The 22,196-nt window shown below is 39.1% G+C and overlaps 1 protein-coding gene across 4 annotated transcripts; it reads right to left on the bottom strand.

The window, feature by feature from the left end:
• Positions 1 to 82: 82 nt before the first annotated feature.
• LOC121941344 (homeobox-containing protein 1-like) lies at positions 83 to 20,725 on the bottom strand. Of its 4 annotated transcripts, none has more exons than XM_042484123.2 (10): positions 20,543 to 20,725; positions 13,949 to 14,452; positions 11,447 to 11,532; positions 11,211 to 11,321; positions 10,074 to 10,230; positions 9,887 to 9,969; positions 9,358 to 9,453; positions 9,050 to 9,144; positions 8,180 to 8,263; positions 83 to 7,359 (listed from the first exon to the last, which is right to left on the bottom strand). In XM_042484123.2, the coding sequence occupies exons 2-10, from the start codon at positions 14,449 to 14,451 to the stop codon at positions 7,030 to 7,032; spliced, it is 1,545 nt and encodes a 514-aa protein (XP_042340057.1). In that variant the 5' UTR covers position 14,452; positions 20,543 to 20,725; the 3' UTR covers positions 83 to 7,029. The 4 variants fall into 4 exon arrangements, with proteins under 4 accessions (XP_042340057.1, XP_042340065.1, XP_042340072.1 ...); XM_042484131.2 differs by having other exon boundaries at positions 9,050 to 9,141; XM_042484138.2 differs by having other exon boundaries at positions 9,050 to 9,138.
• Positions 20,726 to 22,196: the final 1,471 nt, after the last annotated feature.

The raw sequence follows: 22,196 nt of genomic DNA, 5'->3' as shown, positions 1-22,196 counted from the left end.
CTACTGTTTATGGTCCCAGCTGGCAGACAATCCCTCCCTCAACCCCAACTGCTGATACAAAACAAACCCAAGACACACTGCGTGGACTTGGATCACTTTTTATTCCCTTGTAAATAGAATATCAATAAAAACACACCTTAAAAATAACAAATAAGGTTTATCCAACAGATGAAAAAGTAACAAAAGGCATATGTAGATTCTCTACATAGCGATTACAGAACAGTCTACTGTCCAAAAAAGGCACTAAATCTTGAAATAGAAAAGAACAAGGGGATAAAAATCAATTCAAAGAGATACAATAAACTTCCTGCTGAGGTTTGATATTTTTCATTCTAGAGAGAATTATTAAATAGTTTATTGCCAAAATGAAATGGAAACCACTCAGAGGTTTATTAAAAAAAAAAAAAAGTTTTTACATGACTGATAAAATGTTTGAACCATTTTCTTCGTAGTATTTACAGTCATTGGCCGATTGAAGGAGGACATTAAGACTGGAACATCTACACTTTATGAATGCACAATGAGTGATGAACTTTTTTTTAACCTAAATCAAAAGCATTTGGAATACAACTCTTCAAAAGTCATACTGCATCTTGTGTGTTCACAATATTGAGGAAGGTATGAGAGAGACAACAGTAACATTCAGTCCTGAGGCGTGAACTGACTGAAACCACACTGACACCAGATCTCCTGTGCTCTCTCTCTGTTCACACAGCAGATCTCAGATCAGAACAAAAACTTCTTCAACCCCATGAACACGTTCAGCAACGTGTCATCTAATTTTGTCGTACTAACAGCCCAGTGCCCATCCAAACAGTTTGGCTAAGACACATATTTACTGTACTGTCTGTGTAAAGGGACGGGGACAGTGCCAGAGGACGCTGGGTCTGGCAGGAGAAAGACAAATATGATTTGGTTTAGTCAATACCTGGGATCGCATTCACAACATTAAAATGTATCCTTTAAAAGTGAAATTAGACCCGTTTTTTTGCTTTAATATAATGTTATAAAGTAACGTTGATTGCAAAATGTAATGCAGGGAGCAACCATCAGGATTTCGACTGGTTTCTATAAGCCTGACTTTTACAATCTCGCAGGAAAACAAAGGCTCCATTTATGGAACAAAGGACGTGCTTCAAACATCGTGCAACCAAAACAGAAAGAGGATTGCACTTTTCTTTTCCACCATAGCTATCCACAGTTACCAAAGAGTACCAATCTAAGTTCTTTGCGGCTACTATCACCAGTGGTAGAGATGGTGGACGGTGGAACAACCGAAGTAACTGGAAACTGTGGTAGCTGCAGGCTCCGGGGTAAACGGAAAGTGTTTGCAAGAGGGGCACCAATAATAATACCACTTGAAAACGCTAGGGGGGAAAGTCGTGTGTTTCCACTTTAAACAAAACAGTACAGCAAGGCAACAGCGGCCAAAGGCAGATGCTGAAACTGCACTTTAACCAACGAAGACACAACATGCTGCCGTCACTACTGTCGGACACAAAGTGCACTTGAGCAGCCTGACAGTGCTGAATCGAACTGGAAGAGCAAAGGTTTTCTATAAAGTCATTTATGGGGTACAACTGCAAACATTACAATAATTAAATCAATAGCAAGGAAACTTACATTGATTAATCGGTTTGAGGGATTTTTTTAAGACAAAAGAAGTCAAAATACTTTGATTTCAGTGTCTTAAATGTAAATACTTTCTGGTTTGTCTACTCTTCTATGGCAGTCAATTGTCTCTGGGTTTTGGACAACACAAGATATTTGAGGATGTCCTCTTGGATTTTGGAAAACACTGATCAACATTTTTCACAATTGTTTTTGACATTTTATGGACAAAGCAAATAATCAATACCATAATTAATCATCAGTGAAAATTACTGTCAGCTGCAGCCCTACTCTGGGGAAACTGGTATTACTGTGTTTCTATGTCATGACAACTCTGACTTCTTATGAATTTCGAGTTGATTTTAACGGAACAAACACTTCAAAACACTTGTGAAGAAAAAGTACGAAGCCAATTTAGGGTCAAAACCTGAAAGCAAAATGAAATTTAGTCAAGAAACCAAGTTCAGTCAATAAGAATGACATCTGTAAGTGTGTGTTTGTTTATTGTTTTTTGGTTTCTTATTGTGGCCATGTGGTTTTTTTTTTTGTTTTTTTTTGGTCTCATTTTATTTATATTGTGGTTTGGGTTTTCATTTCTTTTTCCTTTCAGATTTTTTGGCTCTAAAATGACTCAAAATGACACTAATGACTTCTTTTTTTTTTAAATTTTCACATCAATTTGCTGATCCAGAACCTAAGTATAATTTCATAAAGGCAGCAACTGAAATGATTTAAAATCTTGAAAAAATCTCAACACAGCACAATAAATGAACCCGTAGATTCACTTCAGGAAGGCTTCTGCTTGGCAGATTAAAAAAAACAACAACAACAAACAAAAACATGTTCTAACCCTTGATGGGCTAATTTGATAATTTGGTGTAAATAATTCAGAAAGATAACAGAAAGCTACGTCTCTCACTGATGAGTTTTACAAACGCTTAAAGCAAAGACACCTTGGACAGCTGTGCTGCCGTACGATCAAGAGACATTCCACCACAAAACTTAAATTCTCTCAGACGTTCAATCCGACACCAACACTGACGGGTGGTGTTAGGTCTCCACCAGGAGGAGGGAAAAATGTTTCTTGGACTCTGGTGGAAGCAGGAGCTTATGAACGATAAAAACTATCTGGAGTGGAATTTCCCTTTATTTCGAATATTTATTGGTTTGAGTTCAAGAAGGAATTTCCCTTTTATAGAGGACACTGACGTTTCTGTGGTCCCAGATCAGCCAGTGAGCGGTCCTTGCAGCCTCATCACAGTCTCTGAGTAAATCAGCTCTACAGTTATTTTAACTCTCGACTGTCTAAACTCTGATTCACATTGAAGCAGCTGTGGAGACCCTGGGGGGTGTAGCTTATAGCTTATAACTGAGGGGGGTAACGTGAGGTATCTGTGAAGAGTTTTTAACTCTGAACTAGTAGCTTAGCCTGTAAAGCACCTGGTAAAGAACAAAAATGAACCGGTTTGAAAGCAGCCACTGTAGTGTTGGCCGTTACAGAAAATCATGTGCTTTCTTGCATTGGTTCTGATACAGTAATGTAAGTACAGCCATTGTAGAAGTCCTTTGTCATGCACTGATCATGTGTTAATGTACAGACACAAATAAGGCACTTCAACTTAAAATCTTACAGTTCATGTCATGTATTGAAAACAAAAAGTAACATAATGAAATCATTAGCTGGATCAACTAAAAATTAACACAGCAAACTCTGGTATTATTTACTATTAGACATACTATTATACTATTTTACAAAAACATCACATTTCATGCGATGGCAGACATGGCCGAGCTCTAAACTTGCTAGGAGGACTTTTTACATGCTTACAAATAAATGTGCAATTAAGAACAAAGGCATCAAAATGCACCATGGAGGCAAGTATGTATAAAGAGAAATGGATGCAAAGTAAGAGGCACGGCCCATTCATTCCTGTGAAAGTTGCTCAGTGACTCAAGAAGCAACAAAGGTTTGACTTCTGCAAATAAAATTATCCATATTTTTAACTTTTAAAATGTTATCAGACCAAATCGATGGAATTCAGACGTAACACTATGTAAATGTATTAGAAAATGTCTTTTTTGGCCTCGTGGCATCACATGATGGCCCGGAAGTTGTGATTCGGAATTACAAATTGCCTTCCAAGCCTGGCGCTGCTCCTTGGAGCTCGTGCGGCAATCACTGCTCCAGATAACCTTCCGGTAATACTGTAACTCTTTTTCTTTGCATGTCTTTAAGGTTCAGAGTTATACCGCTGCTTGTTGGTTTGACAAACTCTTTACAACCTTTTACTTTTTACCTTTTTGCATTTTCAATTAGAATGAGATTTTTTTAATAGTGATTGTGTGGATGGGATTTTTTTTTTTTTTAGAAAGACAGAGACAAAAAACGGCTTTCAAAAATACCCATGTATGTGAAGACTAGGCTGAACTTTCAGTATCCTTTCTCTGATTTTAGCCCACAAACTCAAGCTTTTAGCAGCTTAATGGCCAGATATTTTTTCTTGTGGGCTGAAAGAAGCCAAACAAAGCTAGGAGAAATTAAGTATGTTTTGGACTAATTTAATTCAATTTAATTCTGCTTTGAGACACAAACAACTTTACCAAAACATAATGTTTTGGAAGATATAGGTATAGTGCAAACTATAGCAGGAGTTTTCCTGACAGGCTATAGTGAAAGAACACATGGTTTGTGCACCTCGTTCAAATTTAACGAAACTGGTTATTTTATGATGAAATTCACGTTTCTCATCTCACCAGTTATCTGACCATGATTAGGTATCTCCTCCAAAATGCTAAAAAAAAGGGCAAAACCTTACTTTTTATAAGAAAAATGCAGAAAAAGACTTCTACAGGGGCTGTACTGGAATAAATATTTCTTGATCTGACTAGTTTATGCATTTACTACCACTACTTTATTTATTTCTCTAGAGACCACTTCTTTCTGTGGTTGCTACAAGAGAACTCTCTCACTAACTGTGAAATAAGCTTTCCGAGGAAAACATCAGTTTCCCAAATAATTTCTCATCCTACCGCCTCTGTGGCCTGTAAGTCATTCATACTGATCAATCGAATGTTTAAACAGCAGGGGCTCTAAGCACCATGATATTGATCCTATAAAGTTTCATTTAAAATGAAAACAGAAATTGGACAGTATGTGTTTAGAACACGTGGCATATCGAGCACAAACACAGATATACCTAAAGAAAAGGAAACGCATTTTCCTTGCATTAATTTGACACATCTGATGCATCTTTGATTAGTATGTCACTAATATGTAGGTCCATCCATGACTATCACACACTCTGGAAATACACTAAATTCAAACATAATACTTTGGCTAATGCTTCACTCACCTCGCACCAACAAGAAACACTCATAATGTTTCTCCCGTTTGAAGCTAATATGTCTATATACTGTAGATAGAAATGGATCAGGGTACACACACACATATACATATATAATATATATATATATATATATATATACCCCACAGTTTATATAATATATGCATACATACATGTGTAGTATATGTATGTATTCATGTTAATCTGTATTATCTAAACAGTGTTATTACACTGTTGAATACCTCCCAACTGACTGATCTTTATTGATTATAGATCATCTCACAGTGATCATTCATTCTTCCTGATCAGCCATCGGGTACCTGGGCACGATAGAATAAAACCTGGCAGTCACATGGACATACACGTTATTAATTTTTATACAAATCTGTCTACAGTTTCAGCTTCCCTCAACTTTTATGTATCAAGGAGCTTTTTTTTAAAAAAAAAAAATACAAAAAAATCACTTATACTTGATATGGAAGCAAAGAGAGGCAGAAACAATCAGTCTTGCAACTAAATACCTGACAGTAAAATTTACTAAAAATCGTAAAAAAATAATTTTTTCTTCCTCACATTTTCTAAATTGATTAAAACAGAGTTCCTTCAAATTTTCATGGGCAAAATTTCAAAACATTTCTGTGACTTTTCAGGGACCCATTAAGAGATTTTTGTTTCTTGCCTTATTGGTTCGCCAGTTTTTCAAATGGAAAGAAACATACGTGATGGTAGATAAAATGAAACATCATACATCGACAAATATTAGAGCTAAGTTACGTTGACAGCTACAAAAAATAAATTTGCTGTCATGTTACATTATGTGGAAGATTACCTATGGAAGATTGCTGTAACAATTTCATGACATTCAACAAAAAACCATAACTTTTCCAAAACTAACAAAAAAAAAAAAAAAGATAATTTTTATAAATTCCATGACTTTTCCTGGCATGGAAAATGTAATTGTGATATTCCATGACTTTTCTAGGTTTTCCATGACTGTGGGAACCCTGTTAATATGTTGTGGGCCTAATGGGAAGCTTTAGCTAGTAGTTGACAATAACTGACCCCCATAGTTAAACAACACAAGTGCCGGAATTTTAAAAAAGGGCAATTTAAAGACTACAATTTAGATTTTTTTTTAATGCAAATTCAACCTTTTCAGTGCTTTCCATTCAACACTTTTTAAAATAGTATTCAGTTAATCAGTGTGTTAAATTTGAGTTTTCCTTTCCTTTCTTTGCTTCCATATACTGAGCTTATTTTACCAGGGCAGGGGATGGAGGAGTGGGTCATTCTGTTTCTTTTTTTTTTTTTTACATTTGCAAATCATCTCAGGTGCACCGCAATATTTAATTACGTGCTGTGATCTTGATGAAACTGAGCTTATTCTGCTGGAAGTAAGCAACAGTGAAAATCTGATTCATAATTAGCTGTGATGTAAATGCGCACCAGCATTTTAAACAATGAAGAAAAAAAAAATAACTTTGAAATTCATGCATTTACTATCTTTTGAGGCTGTTCAGTTGTGTTGTGATCACAGTGCAAGACCCTGAAATTATTTGAACCCCGTGTCAAATACAGTGTTGTCCTGCTGTGAAAAACGCAGTTTCCAAAGAAATCTGCACAATGCATCATGTCCTGTTAACAGTCCATACGGAAGATTTAAAATGCCAAAAATAAATCAACCAAAGATGTTAAGTGAAAAACAATACACATTTAAATTTCTTTTTATGTTTGCATTTACTAAATAATTCTTGATTTATTTCACTTTCTTTGCTTGATTTGTTTTTATTTAGACATTTTTAATCTACCATAGCCTGTTGGGGCGCAATTTAACAAATAAAAGTTTATTGTTACTATCATATTCATTATTATAATATACTAGTTATGCCTATAAGAGCGTAGCGGAGCAGGTTGGTGGTTGGAGGTAGGGTTGGGAGGTATCTCAGGGTTGGAGTTTACACGACTTTTGGTCATTTTTTTCACTTATTACATTCCTATAAAATCTGCTTGCATATTAACACACCTCTGATCCCGTTCCATTCATCAATCTGAACGCCAATATCCGTATCCCATCTTAGTCGTCCTCCAGCATTTCCGTCTTGATGTCATTCCCCATACTGCACCCCGCCCCTTCCGCCTGATTGGCTAGAGCTTGGTTGCTGTGATTGACAGACGCCTTCTCCAAACCATTTGGGTCCTGGGATTCGGACAGCTCGCCGTGAATGGTGGGTTCGTCCTGGAGGGAGGGGGAGGGGGGAGACCAGGAAACACCTGTTAATCTGGTACCTTCCGCCTGAGGGCCCACTCCTGAAACAAGAGAGCGGCCAATCAGAGAAGTGCCCCTCTGTCCAGACAAGGCTCCTCTACCCAGGGCGGAATACCAGCTCGGGAGAAGCGTAGGTACCTAAGAGAGGAGAGGAGAAATAAAAGAATTCAGAGTTTCTACTGCGAAGCTTCCCTCTTGTCTTTATTTGAGGCCCGGGAGCTCCTTACCCTCTGAGCAGAGGACGAGACCAGCTGCCATATAACAGAGACGTTAAATGATTGTTATTCTCATGTTATGCCATTGTTGTTGTTTATAAAGCGCTGCTGACAAATATGTTTTATGTCACAATAGAGGCTGATGCTGTTGTGTTAAATGTCACACCTCTTTTGGCTCTGTAATGCCAGCATGCTGTCTACAATCACACACTGGATCGGCAGGATGCTGCCAACATTTGGTTCTGTGTAAAAATGCAAAGAGAAAGAATGCTTAAAGAGGGGACTTTGCAGCAGCTCTATAGTGCAACCTCTGTGTAAAAAGGGCTAAAGTTGTTCATAATGTTTAAAAGAAGATGCGTTTCACCTTCTGACCAGGACTTAGGGCTTTTCTTTTGGGCATGCATCTCTACCACACAGACTTGCAAGTTGGTTTGTGTACAACACATCCATGAAAACACACACTGCATCTTAAACTGCCGTAAAAAACCCAACTGAGATGCAAGTTCTGAATACAATGTACACATTTCTAAAGAACCTCCTAAAACCTGGATAATATCATTGTATTCCACTTTATCTTTATCGAAAAATGCTACAATTGGAATCAGGCCTACTTTAGAATATCTGAACAGGACATGCTGTTAATATGACACATATGAAATTCAGAATACTTTCATATTCAGAAAAAAAGAGGAATATAAGTGTGCACCTAAACATAGTCAGTGTGTGTGTGTGTGTGTGTGTACCTGGGTTGGAGAGGACAGGTCAGCTCGACTGAAACCAAACTGCCTGGCTGAAGCTCTCTTGTCAAATAATGACACTTCACAAGCCTGTGACAGAGCAGCACACAGGTTACACAATATCCATGTCATCATGCTGTCGCAAGAACAGTGTCATCATGCTGTGACCTCTGACTTCTTTACAGCGAGTAATTTATAAAGCTTGGGGTCAAATGTGTGACTAAATGCACATTTAAACAGGTTACACAACGAGGAATCAAAACAGAGAAGATTTAATTTAATGTTTATTTAACCCTTGGAAACCTGGACCAACTTTACTTGTCTTGTGCTGTTTTCAGATGCCTTTCACAAATATTCAAACCTTTGAAGCCTGAGTACATTGGTTTGATTTATTTCAAAATCATGGGTAAAAAGGCGATGAGCAAGTTGATAAGAAATGCCTTGGAAATTGCAAAAAAATGTAGATTTAGAAAATTATTTTGAAAAAAGCAGAAGAAAATTTTCCAGAGAATAATATTTCTAATTATTATCATTTTTATTTTTTAAATTCCTTTGAGGATAATTCTAAAAAAAAAAGTTCTGGTAATTTCTCATTTGTTTGGTTTTTGTTTCTTTGTTGTCGTTTTTTGTTCTTTCTAATTTCTGGTCATTCCTTCTTAAGTTGCTCATTTTCTTTTTCCTGAGTTTTTGAAAGAAATAAGGCCAATTTCCTGAGGTTTCAAAAGGTGAAAAGGGACACAGCATATTAATGAGCATTAGTTTTGTAATGTTTTATACACCATGTAACTTTACTGACCCCCCTGTATGTTGACTGTTCTACACATGCATACTTCTGAGCTGCTCATTTCAAGAACTCAAAAATCCTTTATAGTGTACCTGGTCAGGGAAGTCGTTTCCATCCACCTCGTCGCTGTTGGACTGACCGCCTGGACTCTGAACCTCGATGCCGTGGCTCTCCAAGATGGCTGCTTCTTCAAAAAACACAAACCTCATCATAGCATATCGATTTCATGCAACAACACACTTGGATGCAAATGGTGACGCAAAGTAAGAATGGAGTCAGGAATGTGTGTTCCTCTCTGATGCCCAGGTGTGTGTGAAATTCTACAGCAGTGTTGTGATGAGCAGGATGGCATCTAGGTGTTGGTTGGGCAACCACGCACACACACAGAGGTAGACATTACCAATATTAGCACGCCTCTTGATGTCTTTGCGGCGGTTGGCAAACCAGTTATAAACCTTCAGAGATGTTACTCTCTCCAAATCAGACAGCTTCTTTCCTGTAAAACACACACACACACACACACACACAACACACGCACCCACGCACACACACACACACACACACACACACACACACACACACACACACACACACACACACACACACACACACAGGTCAGAGCCACCGTCCTTTACTCCTCCAGTCTCTCCGTGTGATTGTTTTTGAAGGCTCATTCAAGCATGTTTAACTTCACTGGTCATAAAGACTCTTCAGGGCAATGCAGAGTTCTTCCTTTGACAGATGATATTTATTTTTTATTATCTCAATATTTTTGTGTGGTATACTGTAAAAAAATATACATTTTTTACACCTTATTTTTCTTATAATTTCTCTTTCTTTCTGTTTATAGAAGAACAATTACAGCATGCCCCTAATTCTCTCTGTTGCTCAATAAAGTATTTCTTCTTCGAGTTCCTGTTTTTACCTACCTGGTTTCTGGATGACAGCGTTGCAAGCTGTGGCAATCTCCTCTCTCTTAGCTTCATCGGGGTACTGGTTGTCACTGAAGTAGCTATGTAGACACAAACACACCATTGCATGTTGGAATTATGAAGCCAGTTTTGTTACACACTCAGCGAATCCACACTTACTCCTCAACCCCCCCCGACAGCTCACCTCTCCATCACAGCCAGACACTCCTTCCTCCAGGTGAATCTGCTCCCTCGCCGCAGACGGAAGCCCCCAGGGGCCGAGCCAAATGGGGGTGGGGCTTGGTGCCAGTCCATCACGTCTTCTAGAGCCAATGGGGCGGCTCGCATGGCCAGAGTGGCACCTGAAGTCACAAACACCAGATGGCGTTAATAATAAAGTTTATTTTCTTTTCATTATGTCATATACTGTGATGCTTTACATGGTGTCTCGGATAAATGATGATTCACTTTTCTATGAAGTGTCTCTCCACCAAAAAATATGTCTCAAATAATAACAATAATAAAAAGAAATCTTTGAGATTTTAAGGACAAAGTAATTCATTAAACTGACATTTATTTATTTTAGAGCATCTAGCCAACAAACCAAGTTTAAGTCAAGAGACTTTGATTAAAGCCTATGCTTTTTTTTCTTTTCAAGGGAAAGCACAGAATAACTAGATTATACTGCCTTTTTCATACTGTAAATAATCCCACTGTATGGGTCTCAAATTAGCACAATGCAGTCATTGTGTAATCACAGGAAAACGGCTTGCAGTCTTTATTTCTGTAACATCTCAAGGCGGCCATAAAAATGCAAACATGTGCCGCGGCTTTCTTTTCTGTCAGATGACTCTGATTAAAACTTATGTCAAATGTGCAACTCCAGAAACCAGACACCTGCACTCTGCAGCAAAATTATAACTACAGAAAGACTTCACCTTCTTTCAATTGATGGTGAAATCACAGCTATGAATACCAACGAGGTGAGGTACATTTTTCTTTTCTGCACTGATGTATTGGAGCTGTCAATCTGGGCTGTCCAGGCTACTGCTCAAGGAGACTTTGACAATATGCAATGAGAACATGTTTTTAACAGATAACAAGCACTTTCCATTGTGTTGTATTTGATTGTCCTCCTGAGTCTGAGTGGGCTGATTCGTGCTGAGTCAGCGTTGAGACACTCTATGTGTCACTAAAGTCAGCACTGCCAGTCAAGCATTCAGCGCAGCTGGCCACTAAAAAACATTTTATCTCTTTTGCTTTGCAATATTTTTTTTACAAGTAGAAGAGAGGGTGGGGTGTTATCCAGGAGCTGTAAGCCTGAGGTGGAGGGTGGTGTTACCAGGGTTGGTCTTCTCCAGCTGGTACCAGCGAAAGAAGGCTCGTTTCTTCTGCTCGCTGAGGTCTGATCCCTGCTGGAGGAGCCAGTGTGAGATCCGACTCTGGCTGATCCCTGGAGGAAGAAGAACAAAGCGAGATCTGTGTTGTCAATGGGGCTGGACGCTTGCTGGCATGTTAACTCTTTCTGGTGGTGATTTGGCGTGCCTGATAGAAGTGGGTAAAAAAATTTAAACTCACCTGTTACCTGAGCGACCACAGCCTGGGAGATCCGCCTGTTTGCAAGAAAGGACTTAATCTCTTCTTTGATCACAGCGCTGTCCCTCCTGCAAGCAGAGAGGGGAATCTACTGTTTACCCCAAAGCACAATAAATGTTTACATCTCCGACAATGTGACATTACACATATGGCACAAGACAACGAGATGTGATGGTGCTTGAGATAGCGGCTTGCTGCCAACGGTGATAACAGCACAAACTGTGCTAACAACTGCAGTGTTTCCCACAGAATTAGAATCTGTGTGGCAGAAGCTGATAACGCTGGCCGGGTAGGGGCTGTCCCTTCCCTTTTTTTAAATCTTGTGTCTGTCCCTTTTCCTTTTGCCACTCTATATTCGAAGGTTTTTGTGGGTCCGTGAATGCAGTGCAGGTGGAAATTTTGGAAAGTTTGTTTTTCCCTCAGCAGCAGTTTGAGGAGTTCCAGTGTCGGGGTGGATACTAATAGATCTGTTGATCCAGTCAAAGCTGATCAGATCGATGGATAAGAGGAGCAGCTGCCGCAGAGGTAAGTGAAAAATCAACTTTTTAACTAGGGGTTGACCGATATTGTTTTTTCAGGGCTGACACCGATTATTAGTAGTTAAAAAGACAGACAATCGATATTTGGAACCGGTATGCATTTACAATGAAAATGAAAATATTTCTGCATAAATTCATAACGATCTCCAACACAAAACTTTGTTTAAACGGTTTTAACAAATGTTTAATCAAAACTGAAACTTTCAACATCATATACAGCAAGTTCCCAGCAACTACTTTTACAAGGTCAAGTGAGAATTTAAATAAAAAATGAATAAATGAAAATAGCTGCTTGAGGTACTGACAAAGTAAAAGTTTCTCCGAAGCTGACACCTCCTTTACAGTTTTTATTAATTCATTTTATCAGCAATAAAAATAAAACTCTGTCACATTTATTATTGGCCCCAACAATTGGCCAGGCCGATAGTCTGTTGACCCCTATTTTTGACCCGCCGCAATAAAATAGTTAGGTTTAACTTGTACTGCGTCTGAGGTTCTGCTGCTCCGACTGTGTCAAGAGCACACTCTGTGCTCTAAGAGTGGGGTGTTATAAATAGCCTAACAATATATATATTCCAATAGCACTCCCAATGAACGGTCCAGCCCCAAAAATATAATATCAATATGTGGCAGCAGATGGTTTAATCATGGTTGACCACCACAAATAAAAGAATGTGTGATAAACATTAAACAGCAAAAGTGCTGACAGAGCTAACATATTAAAACGGGGGAACAGGAGGGTGTTATGCTTCCACAACAATAACCCTGTCCCGATATCAGCAGTACCCACCGTATGAGTGCAGAGTGGCACCGAAAAGCTAACCATGGGACACACTAACAGAGACACCCATAATCTACCATCCATCCATGATCGGATCAACTTCCAAAATAACGAACTGAGAAGCTCAGATTGCAACACACACAAAAAGGTGTGATTTTATTCTCTGCTAAAGGGGTCCATCATTCCACTATATTTTACATAGCAAATACTGGTTTGCTGATCATATAGAGCTCATTAAAACCGGCTGTAACTCTGCAATCCACATATATATATATATATATATATATATGTATATATTTTTTTTTTTTTTTTTTACGGCAGCAGCTGCAGAAGCTGAATATGTGCAAGAATCAGAGCCCAAGATTCTCCTGTAATATTTGCTGCTTTCTGGTTTGATTTCATCTTCACACACCCTCAAATCAATATTGCTCTGATTGCTGCAGACTACAGATGAGAGGCACGAGTGTGTGTGTGTGTGTGTACATTAATCCTTGTATCATATTCAGATTCAGTGTGAGATACAGGCAGCTTGTCGACCATCAGGCTCTCTGTATTAACACCTGCTCTCTGGTGCAGCGATCTACTGTAAAGGTTGGCGGTTACCCATTTGACAAAAAAAAATGACTATAATAATGGTGATTATGTAAATCACAAGCTTATTAATTATAATCATGGTTGTATCAAACTGTATAGAATTGACTTGTAATCCGACAGCTCTGGATACATTTGGTCAGTGGAGGTGACCTTGCCCTGAGATCTGCCTCTCTTTAAGACTCTCAGCAACAAGGTTAGGTTTCTTTGCAGTCTAAAGAAATACTGCAAATGCTTGAGGCATCCAGTTTGCCAACTAGTACAAACAAGTTTATGCACTTACGAAATATACTAAGCAGGACATTTAACAGCTGAAAAATAAACTTGTGATTACTCCTTTGGTGAAAAACTATAGAATGATGTCACTGTTTCAAAACATATCTTTGATATTTCTGTATTTAAATTCCTTGTAATTTACTGGCTGACATATCCTCATACTGACACATCTACAATGATAACAAATGATTTATTGGCATTGTAATCTGCTCAGAGCTGCTCTGGCCTTGTTCTTCCTGGTTTAGTCAGTCCTGGTCCAAACTAGTCTAAATTAAGATGAGTCTAGGCTGGTCTTACCTCATTAAGTCCTCTACCTTGTCATCCACATCGATGTCCTCTTCACTGGTCTCAAACCCGTAGCCTGGTGCCGTCACACTGCCACTAACCACACCAAGAGGAAACCGAGGTGGCGACAGCTTCCCATTAGTGACAGCAACCAGGCCGTTCTGAGCTACTGCTGCCATGGCGACAGGTGAGGCTACTGGAATGGGCAGAGGTGGGGAGGTGGTGTCGAAGTTGTTACTGGGTGACAGTGAGAGTCGGTTGTCAGGGAAGGTTGTCTGAGTGGCGGTGGAAGTCATGGAGGAAGAGGCGACAATGGTGCTGGAAGAAGACAAGGAAGATGAGGGAGGCATGTAGGGAGCTTTATGGGTCAACTTGTGTCCATGTTGCCTGTCCAGGTGGTCCAGGGTATCCAGGGCGTGGAGGACCTCCGCCTGTGTGATACCCGTCCTCCTTAGCCTCTGGAGGAGGTCAATCTGCTCGATAGTGAAACGAGGCTCCTCACACTGCTGGAACATCCTTGGGGAGATCATGACAACATCATTAATGGTAGATAAAAAGAAAAAGAAACTCTGTGCATTTACATTGTTTTTCTACACACCAAAGGCCTTCAAAGGTCTACCTAGACCCTTGCACCTAAGATCCGAACTGAGAACCATACTGGTTTGGGTCCCTAGTTATATTATGGCTGTAATGTTACATTCGGTTGTTTAATTTCATGGGTAGACATTTACACTATGTGTACGTCAAGGTTTTCTATCTCTGTGTGATACCTATCAAGCCAGTTTTTCATTCACGAGATTTGCAAGTCACAGCTTGTCATGGCGTGGTTTGTTGTTGCTTGCTAGATGATGTCATCTTGTTCCATGAGTCTGAACTGAATATTAATCTTAGTACCTCAGCTCAGCACACACGATGATCTCACAATTCATAACTCTTCCGAACTATTTTCTAACATTATCAACTCGTAGCATTAGAAAAACAAAAAAGAATCTTGGGCTAATCCCACCAGTAACAGGTTTTTACATGATTTTTCCCAGAAAACCTGTGACATAAACTGGCAAAAGTTCTGAATTACTGGTGAGGTAAGACCAGAGACTGTATATAAAGATGGACGACATGACAGCTCGCCAAACATCTCAATTGTCCCCTAGTGGCTGGCTGCAGTACAGGTCATAAACACCACCCCCTCCATGTTAGTGGATGTGACACTGGCCAATCTAAAAACTCAAACAACACCCCAGTGTCCCCAGTGATGGTTTCTGTCTTCTGTCTTCCTAATGTGTGTTCAAGTGTTCATTTATCTGATAGGTTTTGATTTAATAAGTTAATTTGATGCTATAGAAAGGGGTTTTGGACATCATGATAGTCAGCTGTTTGCCAATCAGTGTGCTCACGATCAGTGGCGCTGCTCGAGACTGATGGGACCAGTGTTTGGGCAGGAACTCCAACACCATGGGGATCTACACCACAGACTCTGGCTCCAAATGATGTCAACAGTGGAAGATGACAGCAGCCGTATCAAGAAATATTTTATGAATTTTTGTACAGTGGGGGGGTGAGTAGGGGCGCGTCTGTGATTATGATGACCCATCTCATGGATCAAATTTAATGGAGCATTGATAAAATACTAAAAAAGGTAATCTGCATAGTTTTGACCACTTCCAGCACAATGTTTTTGTGAGTGGGTCCTTCTTTTGTTTTTACACCCCCTGCTGATCCACATACAGTGACAGTAACACAAAAAGGCAAGCAATGCACCAACAAAGACAGTGACGTAAAAGTTTGCCAGTAAGATAACATGGATGAAAACAATGTTAATATTTAGGGGAAAAAATGCAATCAACATGTTCTTAGACTTCAAAGATACACACAATGTATTCTGATGAGAAACACTGAATGCTAATGTAGTTCAGTTCTGGTTGATTTGGCTACACTCTTGGTTACTGGTGGTATCGACACGAGAGTTTTGACAAATGCACTGACTTTGTGTCATTTATACAAAAAGTCATAATAGTAGTCACTGAAGTAAACTGTTAACACATTAACGACCCCTAGGGGGAAAAAACAACTGAAAGGATTCACCATGTCAGGTCAATTTCATAGAGGGGACTAAAGAGGACACTCAACAATATTCTCCAACATGGCAAACTCATGTTTAGAAGTTTCTAATGCACGGCATTAAATGCAGGCTTACAGTGGCTTAGATTTTATCATCAAGTTTGTGCATGCATTGTTTTCTCTGAATCTCTCTTGCATGTGATGTGTGCGCAATTTGAATCCCACACAGGAAGGTGGACTCAACCAGAGACAAAGAAGAAAATGTAAAGAGGAAATAAATGAATACAAGTACATTGAGTGTCTATTGCACAAAGAGCACTGGCTGTAAATGGCGTCAAAAATGGATTCTGACATAAAAGAAAACCTCTTCATTTTTACCTTATGATTAATTGATATATATTTAGGTCATTATTGACCTTTTTCTGCCCACAGAGCCTCACACCCCTGTCAGTGGCACAATAGCAAAACAAAATGGAAGAACAGTCACATCTGTTAGCTTCTTGCCTGCAGATTTGCAGCACATATACAGGCACACACATACACACATACACACATACACACACAATAAGACATCAGAGCTCGGCAGCTGCTAGCCAGATATGACATGCATTCCTCCAGATCAAACAAGGCTTTTATTATAGTGGATACATTTTCAACCCCAATAATCATATAATATTACCCATTTAATGCAATGCATGGTATGTCTTCAAACCAAAAACATGCTCAGTGACTTCGAAGAAGCTTTAACAAAAAAATCCATTGTTGTTTCCCCATCTACATTTCTATTTTGATATGCTATAAATGTGCGTTGATTTTGGTTCATTTCTTAAAGGAAATCTGTCGCAATAATAGTTGCTGGACTGAAATGAGAGAGAGCAAGAGAGGCGGATAAACGAAGAAATGAGATAACACATCTGTCTCGATGCTTTTCTTTCTGATGCAGAGAAGAAAAACAGGCCACAGCCGAGAATCAAAGTCAGCAGACATGTCAACACTTATATAGAGAAGGAGGGTGAGGGCGAGTGTGTATCTGTATTTATCTGTGTGTGTGTGCGCGCGCGCGCGTGTGTCTTGGGAAAAATGCCAAAAAAAATTTACATCTCAGGCAGCCAAGCTCCATACTTTCTCTCACTGCTGCAGAGGATGAGTCACGCTGTATGAAGACTAAAGATACATAGGATCCATACAGGACTGCAAAAAAAGTAAATTATATTTTCAATTTCCTAATCACCGATCAAGTTTTTTTGTCTTGAAATACAATAACCATTTTTATTGCATTTTAACAATGAAATGATTTAGACTATTTTGTTGTAGTAGTTACCAAGCCTTGTTTACGATGTCCCTGCCTTACTGTTCATGTAGTTCTTAACAAAACCGATATAATAAACATATTGTATAGCATCTGTTACTTGTAAAATGCATTCAAAGTAAACCACTAAAGTGGTCTGTGGTTTAAATAACATTTCTCTGACCAAAGTGGAACATGCAAAAAAGCTGAACATATAAGGGACACTCTGTTACTTATTGAAAATTGATGTTATTTTTATTCATTGTGCATACCTTGGTCAACAACAGCTTTTATACCTTTTATTCCTTCACAGCAGAGAGATGACAGGGAATGAAGAGGAAGAATGAAATGGGGAATGACATGCAAAAAAGGTCCCCAGCTGGATGCAAAAAGGGGACGTTAGGGTGGTGGTCCGCAGGGTACCCAATGATAAGGTTCACTGTTTGTTTAGCTTTGCTCTACATGAACTCTGTATTCTGGGAGCTACAACAAAACAACAACAAAAATCAATGTATTTTTTGCAATTGAGGTAAATTTAGAATAAAAAGAAACAAGATGTACCTAAGTGCAATTGAGCAGGTCCACATAAGACCAAGCTGTACCTATTTAAAGTTCAATAGAAAGCAATAAGTGCTGACAAGAATGGCTTTAAATAACTCTGCAGACACCTGCCGTCTCCTCCAACATCTCTTCACCTCTTCTACAACATCTGAAAAAAGGAAAAGGTAAAACTACTTCTAATCAAAACAGTCCTAGTTTCTAAAAGGGACCTGGAATATTGTGGAGTCTCATATTCTGTGGATTTAAAAGCAATCTAAATTTGTAGGCTGAGCTTAAAACAAACAGTCGAGGATTAAGAAAACACTACGAAAATATAGCTTTGATAAACAAATGATAGATTCAGCAAGTGCAACATTTAAGCAGATGCTAACAAATAATTAAAGGTCCCATATATTGCTCATTTTCATGTTCATACTTGTATGTGGTGTTTCTTCTATAACATATTTACATGCTTTAATGCTGAAAAAACACATTATTTTTCTCATACTGTGATCAGTGTTTCTGGGTCTTCCTCATCTGTCCTCTTGGAGTATCTGCACCCTCATTGCAAATGGGGACTGACTAACCACACTGTCTCAGCAGTTTCCACCTTTATATAGTACAGTTGTGACATCACAACCTCACAGAAGTCCTGACAGCTTGTTTCAAGACACAGTTTCTGAATACAGACTGTGTACCTGTCTTTGTTAGATAGTTTCAGAGTATTTATATAGCACTTATACTTGCTTTGTGAAAAATGAAAAGACATGGAAATCAGAATTCTTACAATATGGGACCTTTAAATCAGCTACCAAGTAAAAAGAAGGGTATTTTAGGCCCAAACTATATACAAAGTAAGTCTCTAGCAGCCACTTTGGCAGGAAACCAACATTCCTTTAAAAGATGCTACTATTGTAAGAGGACAAAGTGGCTTTTAGGTGCACAATGATACCAGAACAGAACTTTTCCTTCCTGCCTTGGAAAAAGACTAACAAATTATTTATCACAGCCCTGCGGACATGGGTGTATCCCACCAAAATGCATCTTCCCTCAACAGCAACCCATATCAGCGCAGGGAACAGCATAGGTTTAGTGAAGTTTCCAATCATGGCTGCAGTACATTAACAGAGCATTTCCAGTCGCATTCATTTTGGTTAGATTTCTCTGATGCAGTACTGACAAGGGACATTATCAGAGTACATGTTATCTCATTTCTATTGCTATAAAGTAGAAACAACATAAAGACAACTGCCAAAATATTCATAAAGACAATAAAAGTAACGTTACGTGGCTCAGTTTTTAATTAATGTCAGCAGCTTTGGAAGTTCTGATATTAGCTAAAGAGTTTAGGATTTAGTGGACTTAAAGCAAAGCTGTAGAACACTGAAACTGAGACTGTGCATTACAGTACGTGTGACTGTGAGAGGCTGGGATAGAGTGCAAGAAAGGATAGAGAGACTAGTAATCAAATTGTGCTGACTGGCACTACTAAACTCCTTTTCAGAAATCTCTGCTAAGCAGCAACAGCAGGAAGTATAGAAGTGTAGGCACACATGGAAATACACACAAACACTGATGTCACTACCAGGGTATTACTTTAACAGTTTGACTCAAACACTGAGGTGTCCTTGAGCAAGACGTTGGATGCCTTCCAGCTCCAGGTGCTGCACTGTGACTGAACTTGACCTGACCTCTGACCTCCCACTGGAGCAGATGACTTCTCAACAGAGTCCCCAGAGGATTACACTGTAATACATCAAGAAACTCTCCAACTGTCTACAGATTGAAGCTTTCTGTCAAGTCCAGTTCATTCCTCACTGCTCCCAAACAAACACCATGCAGACCAGTAACTCACATTAAATGGGTGTGTTTGTCCACAATCATATGTTTGCTGTACCCGAGGGCTTATACTTTTAAGAAACATGTTAAAGATAAACTGCATTTCTATTCCGGAGCCCAGTGGCATGACCCAAGATCCTATACCAGACGTGGCACAACGCTGAACTGCATCCTGGTTGCAGACATGTGCCAGCTGAGTACATAGACAAAAGTCATAAAATCACAGTAGACAACTTTTCAACTGGCCTTGGAACCCGAAATTTGACCAAAAACAAAACAGCTGACCCATGTGTCCGCAGGCTACACTGTAGTAGTCCCAAATATCGAGTCAGCAACAATGCAGAGTGTTTTCCTGTGATGATCGACTTTTACACCGAATCACATTGGGGGAAATAATGTTTTAATTTTGCACTGCTTCTAGAAAAATAAACACGTCCGATGGAGGGCGTCTTAAAACGCGTTATAGATACTGAAGGACAACTCCCAAATTCGGCATATATCATACGAGCTAAATCATTTTGTGCACAATAAAACAGAGCATTTTACTGCTTGCGCGTCGTAATACTCACGCTCTCCTAAAACACACCGTGCATCGCGGTTGCGGGCATTGTAGACACACTGGAAAAGTTGACATTGTGTTTGATTAAGTGTTTCTTTGTGAACTATGTGCACGCCGAATAACAACCTGTCTCTTTATTATTCAGGCAAGACCGTAAATATCAGTTGAGGTAGTGTGAAAATTAACCGCCAAGTGAAAAGCCGCAGCACGGGCGAATTTTTTAAGGAGTTTTCAGTTATCAGCACACACAGAGGAGGAAACGTATCGGGCTAGCAGGACCGTTTTAAGACAGCAGTAGTTGGAGCTGCAGGACTTAACTTACCTGAATATTCCAGTCAAAGAGCCTCCGCAGATGTTTATTTGACCATATATCTATTGCCTCGGGGCGCCGGGACACACGGACACTGACAGTTTTCCCAAAATGTCTCCTCTGTTTCTAATTGGGTTTCAATCCGCCGTCAGACAGATTCGCCTTTTGTCCGGCAGACAGGCGCCATGTTGACACAATGACGCAAGGAACGTCGGGAGTCGCAGTTTACAGAACTTACTGTACTACACACTGTAGGGCCAGTTTATTAGGTACACCCGCCTACCGCTGAAATTCAACACAATATTACTGCAATGTTATCGTACTGCACTGTGTGGTGTTCTTGTTTTTTTTTTCTTTAGACATTTGTATGATACTTAGTTTGCTTATGTCTCAGCACAATTATAATATGCAGCTTCAGGATCAACTATCTTGTTCCTATTCTCTTAATCAGTGGAATAATTCATTTTCCTAAGGGACTGTTTGTTATTTATAAGAGGGGAGGGGGTCGGGCAAAAACAAGTAGGCGTGTCAGCTAATCATTTTAAACATTAAAGAGAGACTTTTTTTTTTAAAAAAAAAAAATTGGCTTCGAGAAGAGGCAAAAAACTTTTTGGTAAGAATTTTACCACCAATTTTTTAAAGAAGACATGACTTCCAAAGCCTTGGGGTTTTTTTAAGTGCCAAATTACACCAATTATCAAAGTAAGAAACTGTCAAAATAGAAATTATCATTGGTTTTTCATATTTTCGGCCATCTTTGAATACATCATGTGGGAAAAACACATTCTTCAGAAGAAAAAACATAAACAAATATAAGCATAAAATATAGATATTTTGTCAAAATCACTTTATTCTAAATGTCTCATTTAAAAAAAAAAAAGTGTGGCAAACCAAAGCTTCTTTCAGCTTTGGGATTTCGTCTTCAACTTTTTACTTTCAGACATCAAAGGGTAAGTTTTAAAAATCTAAAAACTATTTTTTAGTGAGGGGTAGGTCATGCATTTTCCCCAAGTCACTCAAAGAGGCTTGAGGAAAAATATTTGTAGCTTTAGGGAGGGCCACTGCAGCCACCCACCTCCTCTGATAAATATAGAACAGTTCCTTATTTTGTGGCATTATTTACAATGTAAACATGTAGTTGACTCTCTTAACACACATGCACATGCACAAAGAGTTTAGCATTTCACCACATTTCAAACAGATTAAAGGTAAGCCATCCAGCAGAAATAAAGACGACATCTACTTGTACTCAAAAGCTCTCCAGAGTGCTTAGTTCTGCACCCACTGAGCTGCAAACCATGGAACCAGACAGTCATGGACGCCATATTGACCTTTGAGTAATTGGAACTACTGGGTGACAATTTCGCCATGTACACCAGTGACAAGAAAGATGTCGCTGGACATGCTGAAAAGTATTTCATCATGACAGTCAGTGGTGCCTATCTAACCTAAACATAACCCTGTGCTCAGGCATAGGTTTCTTTTTAATATAATGTCACAACAGCATGGAGCTCGAGCTAACTAGAGCAGCACTTAAACATTAGGCCCTTGTAGGGCATTTGAGCTGTCCACATGGTCACTTTGGCCACTTTAAGCACTGCTGCGACATGACTTGAAAAATGTCCCATTAGGACATGTTATGTCCTGGTTGAAGGTGCAGTGTATA

The sequence above is a fragment of the Plectropomus leopardus genome, chromosome 1 (genome assembly GCF_026936395.1).
Source record: "Plectropomus leopardus strain MGB_pleo_1.0 chromosome 1, ASM2693639v1, whole genome shotgun sequence".
In the NCBI taxonomy this organism is placed as follows: Eukaryota; Metazoa; Chordata; class Actinopteri; order Perciformes; family Serranidae; genus Plectropomus; species Plectropomus leopardus.
Note: the sequence above shows the minus strand (reverse complement) of the source record. Positions and strands in the feature narration are given on the sequence as shown.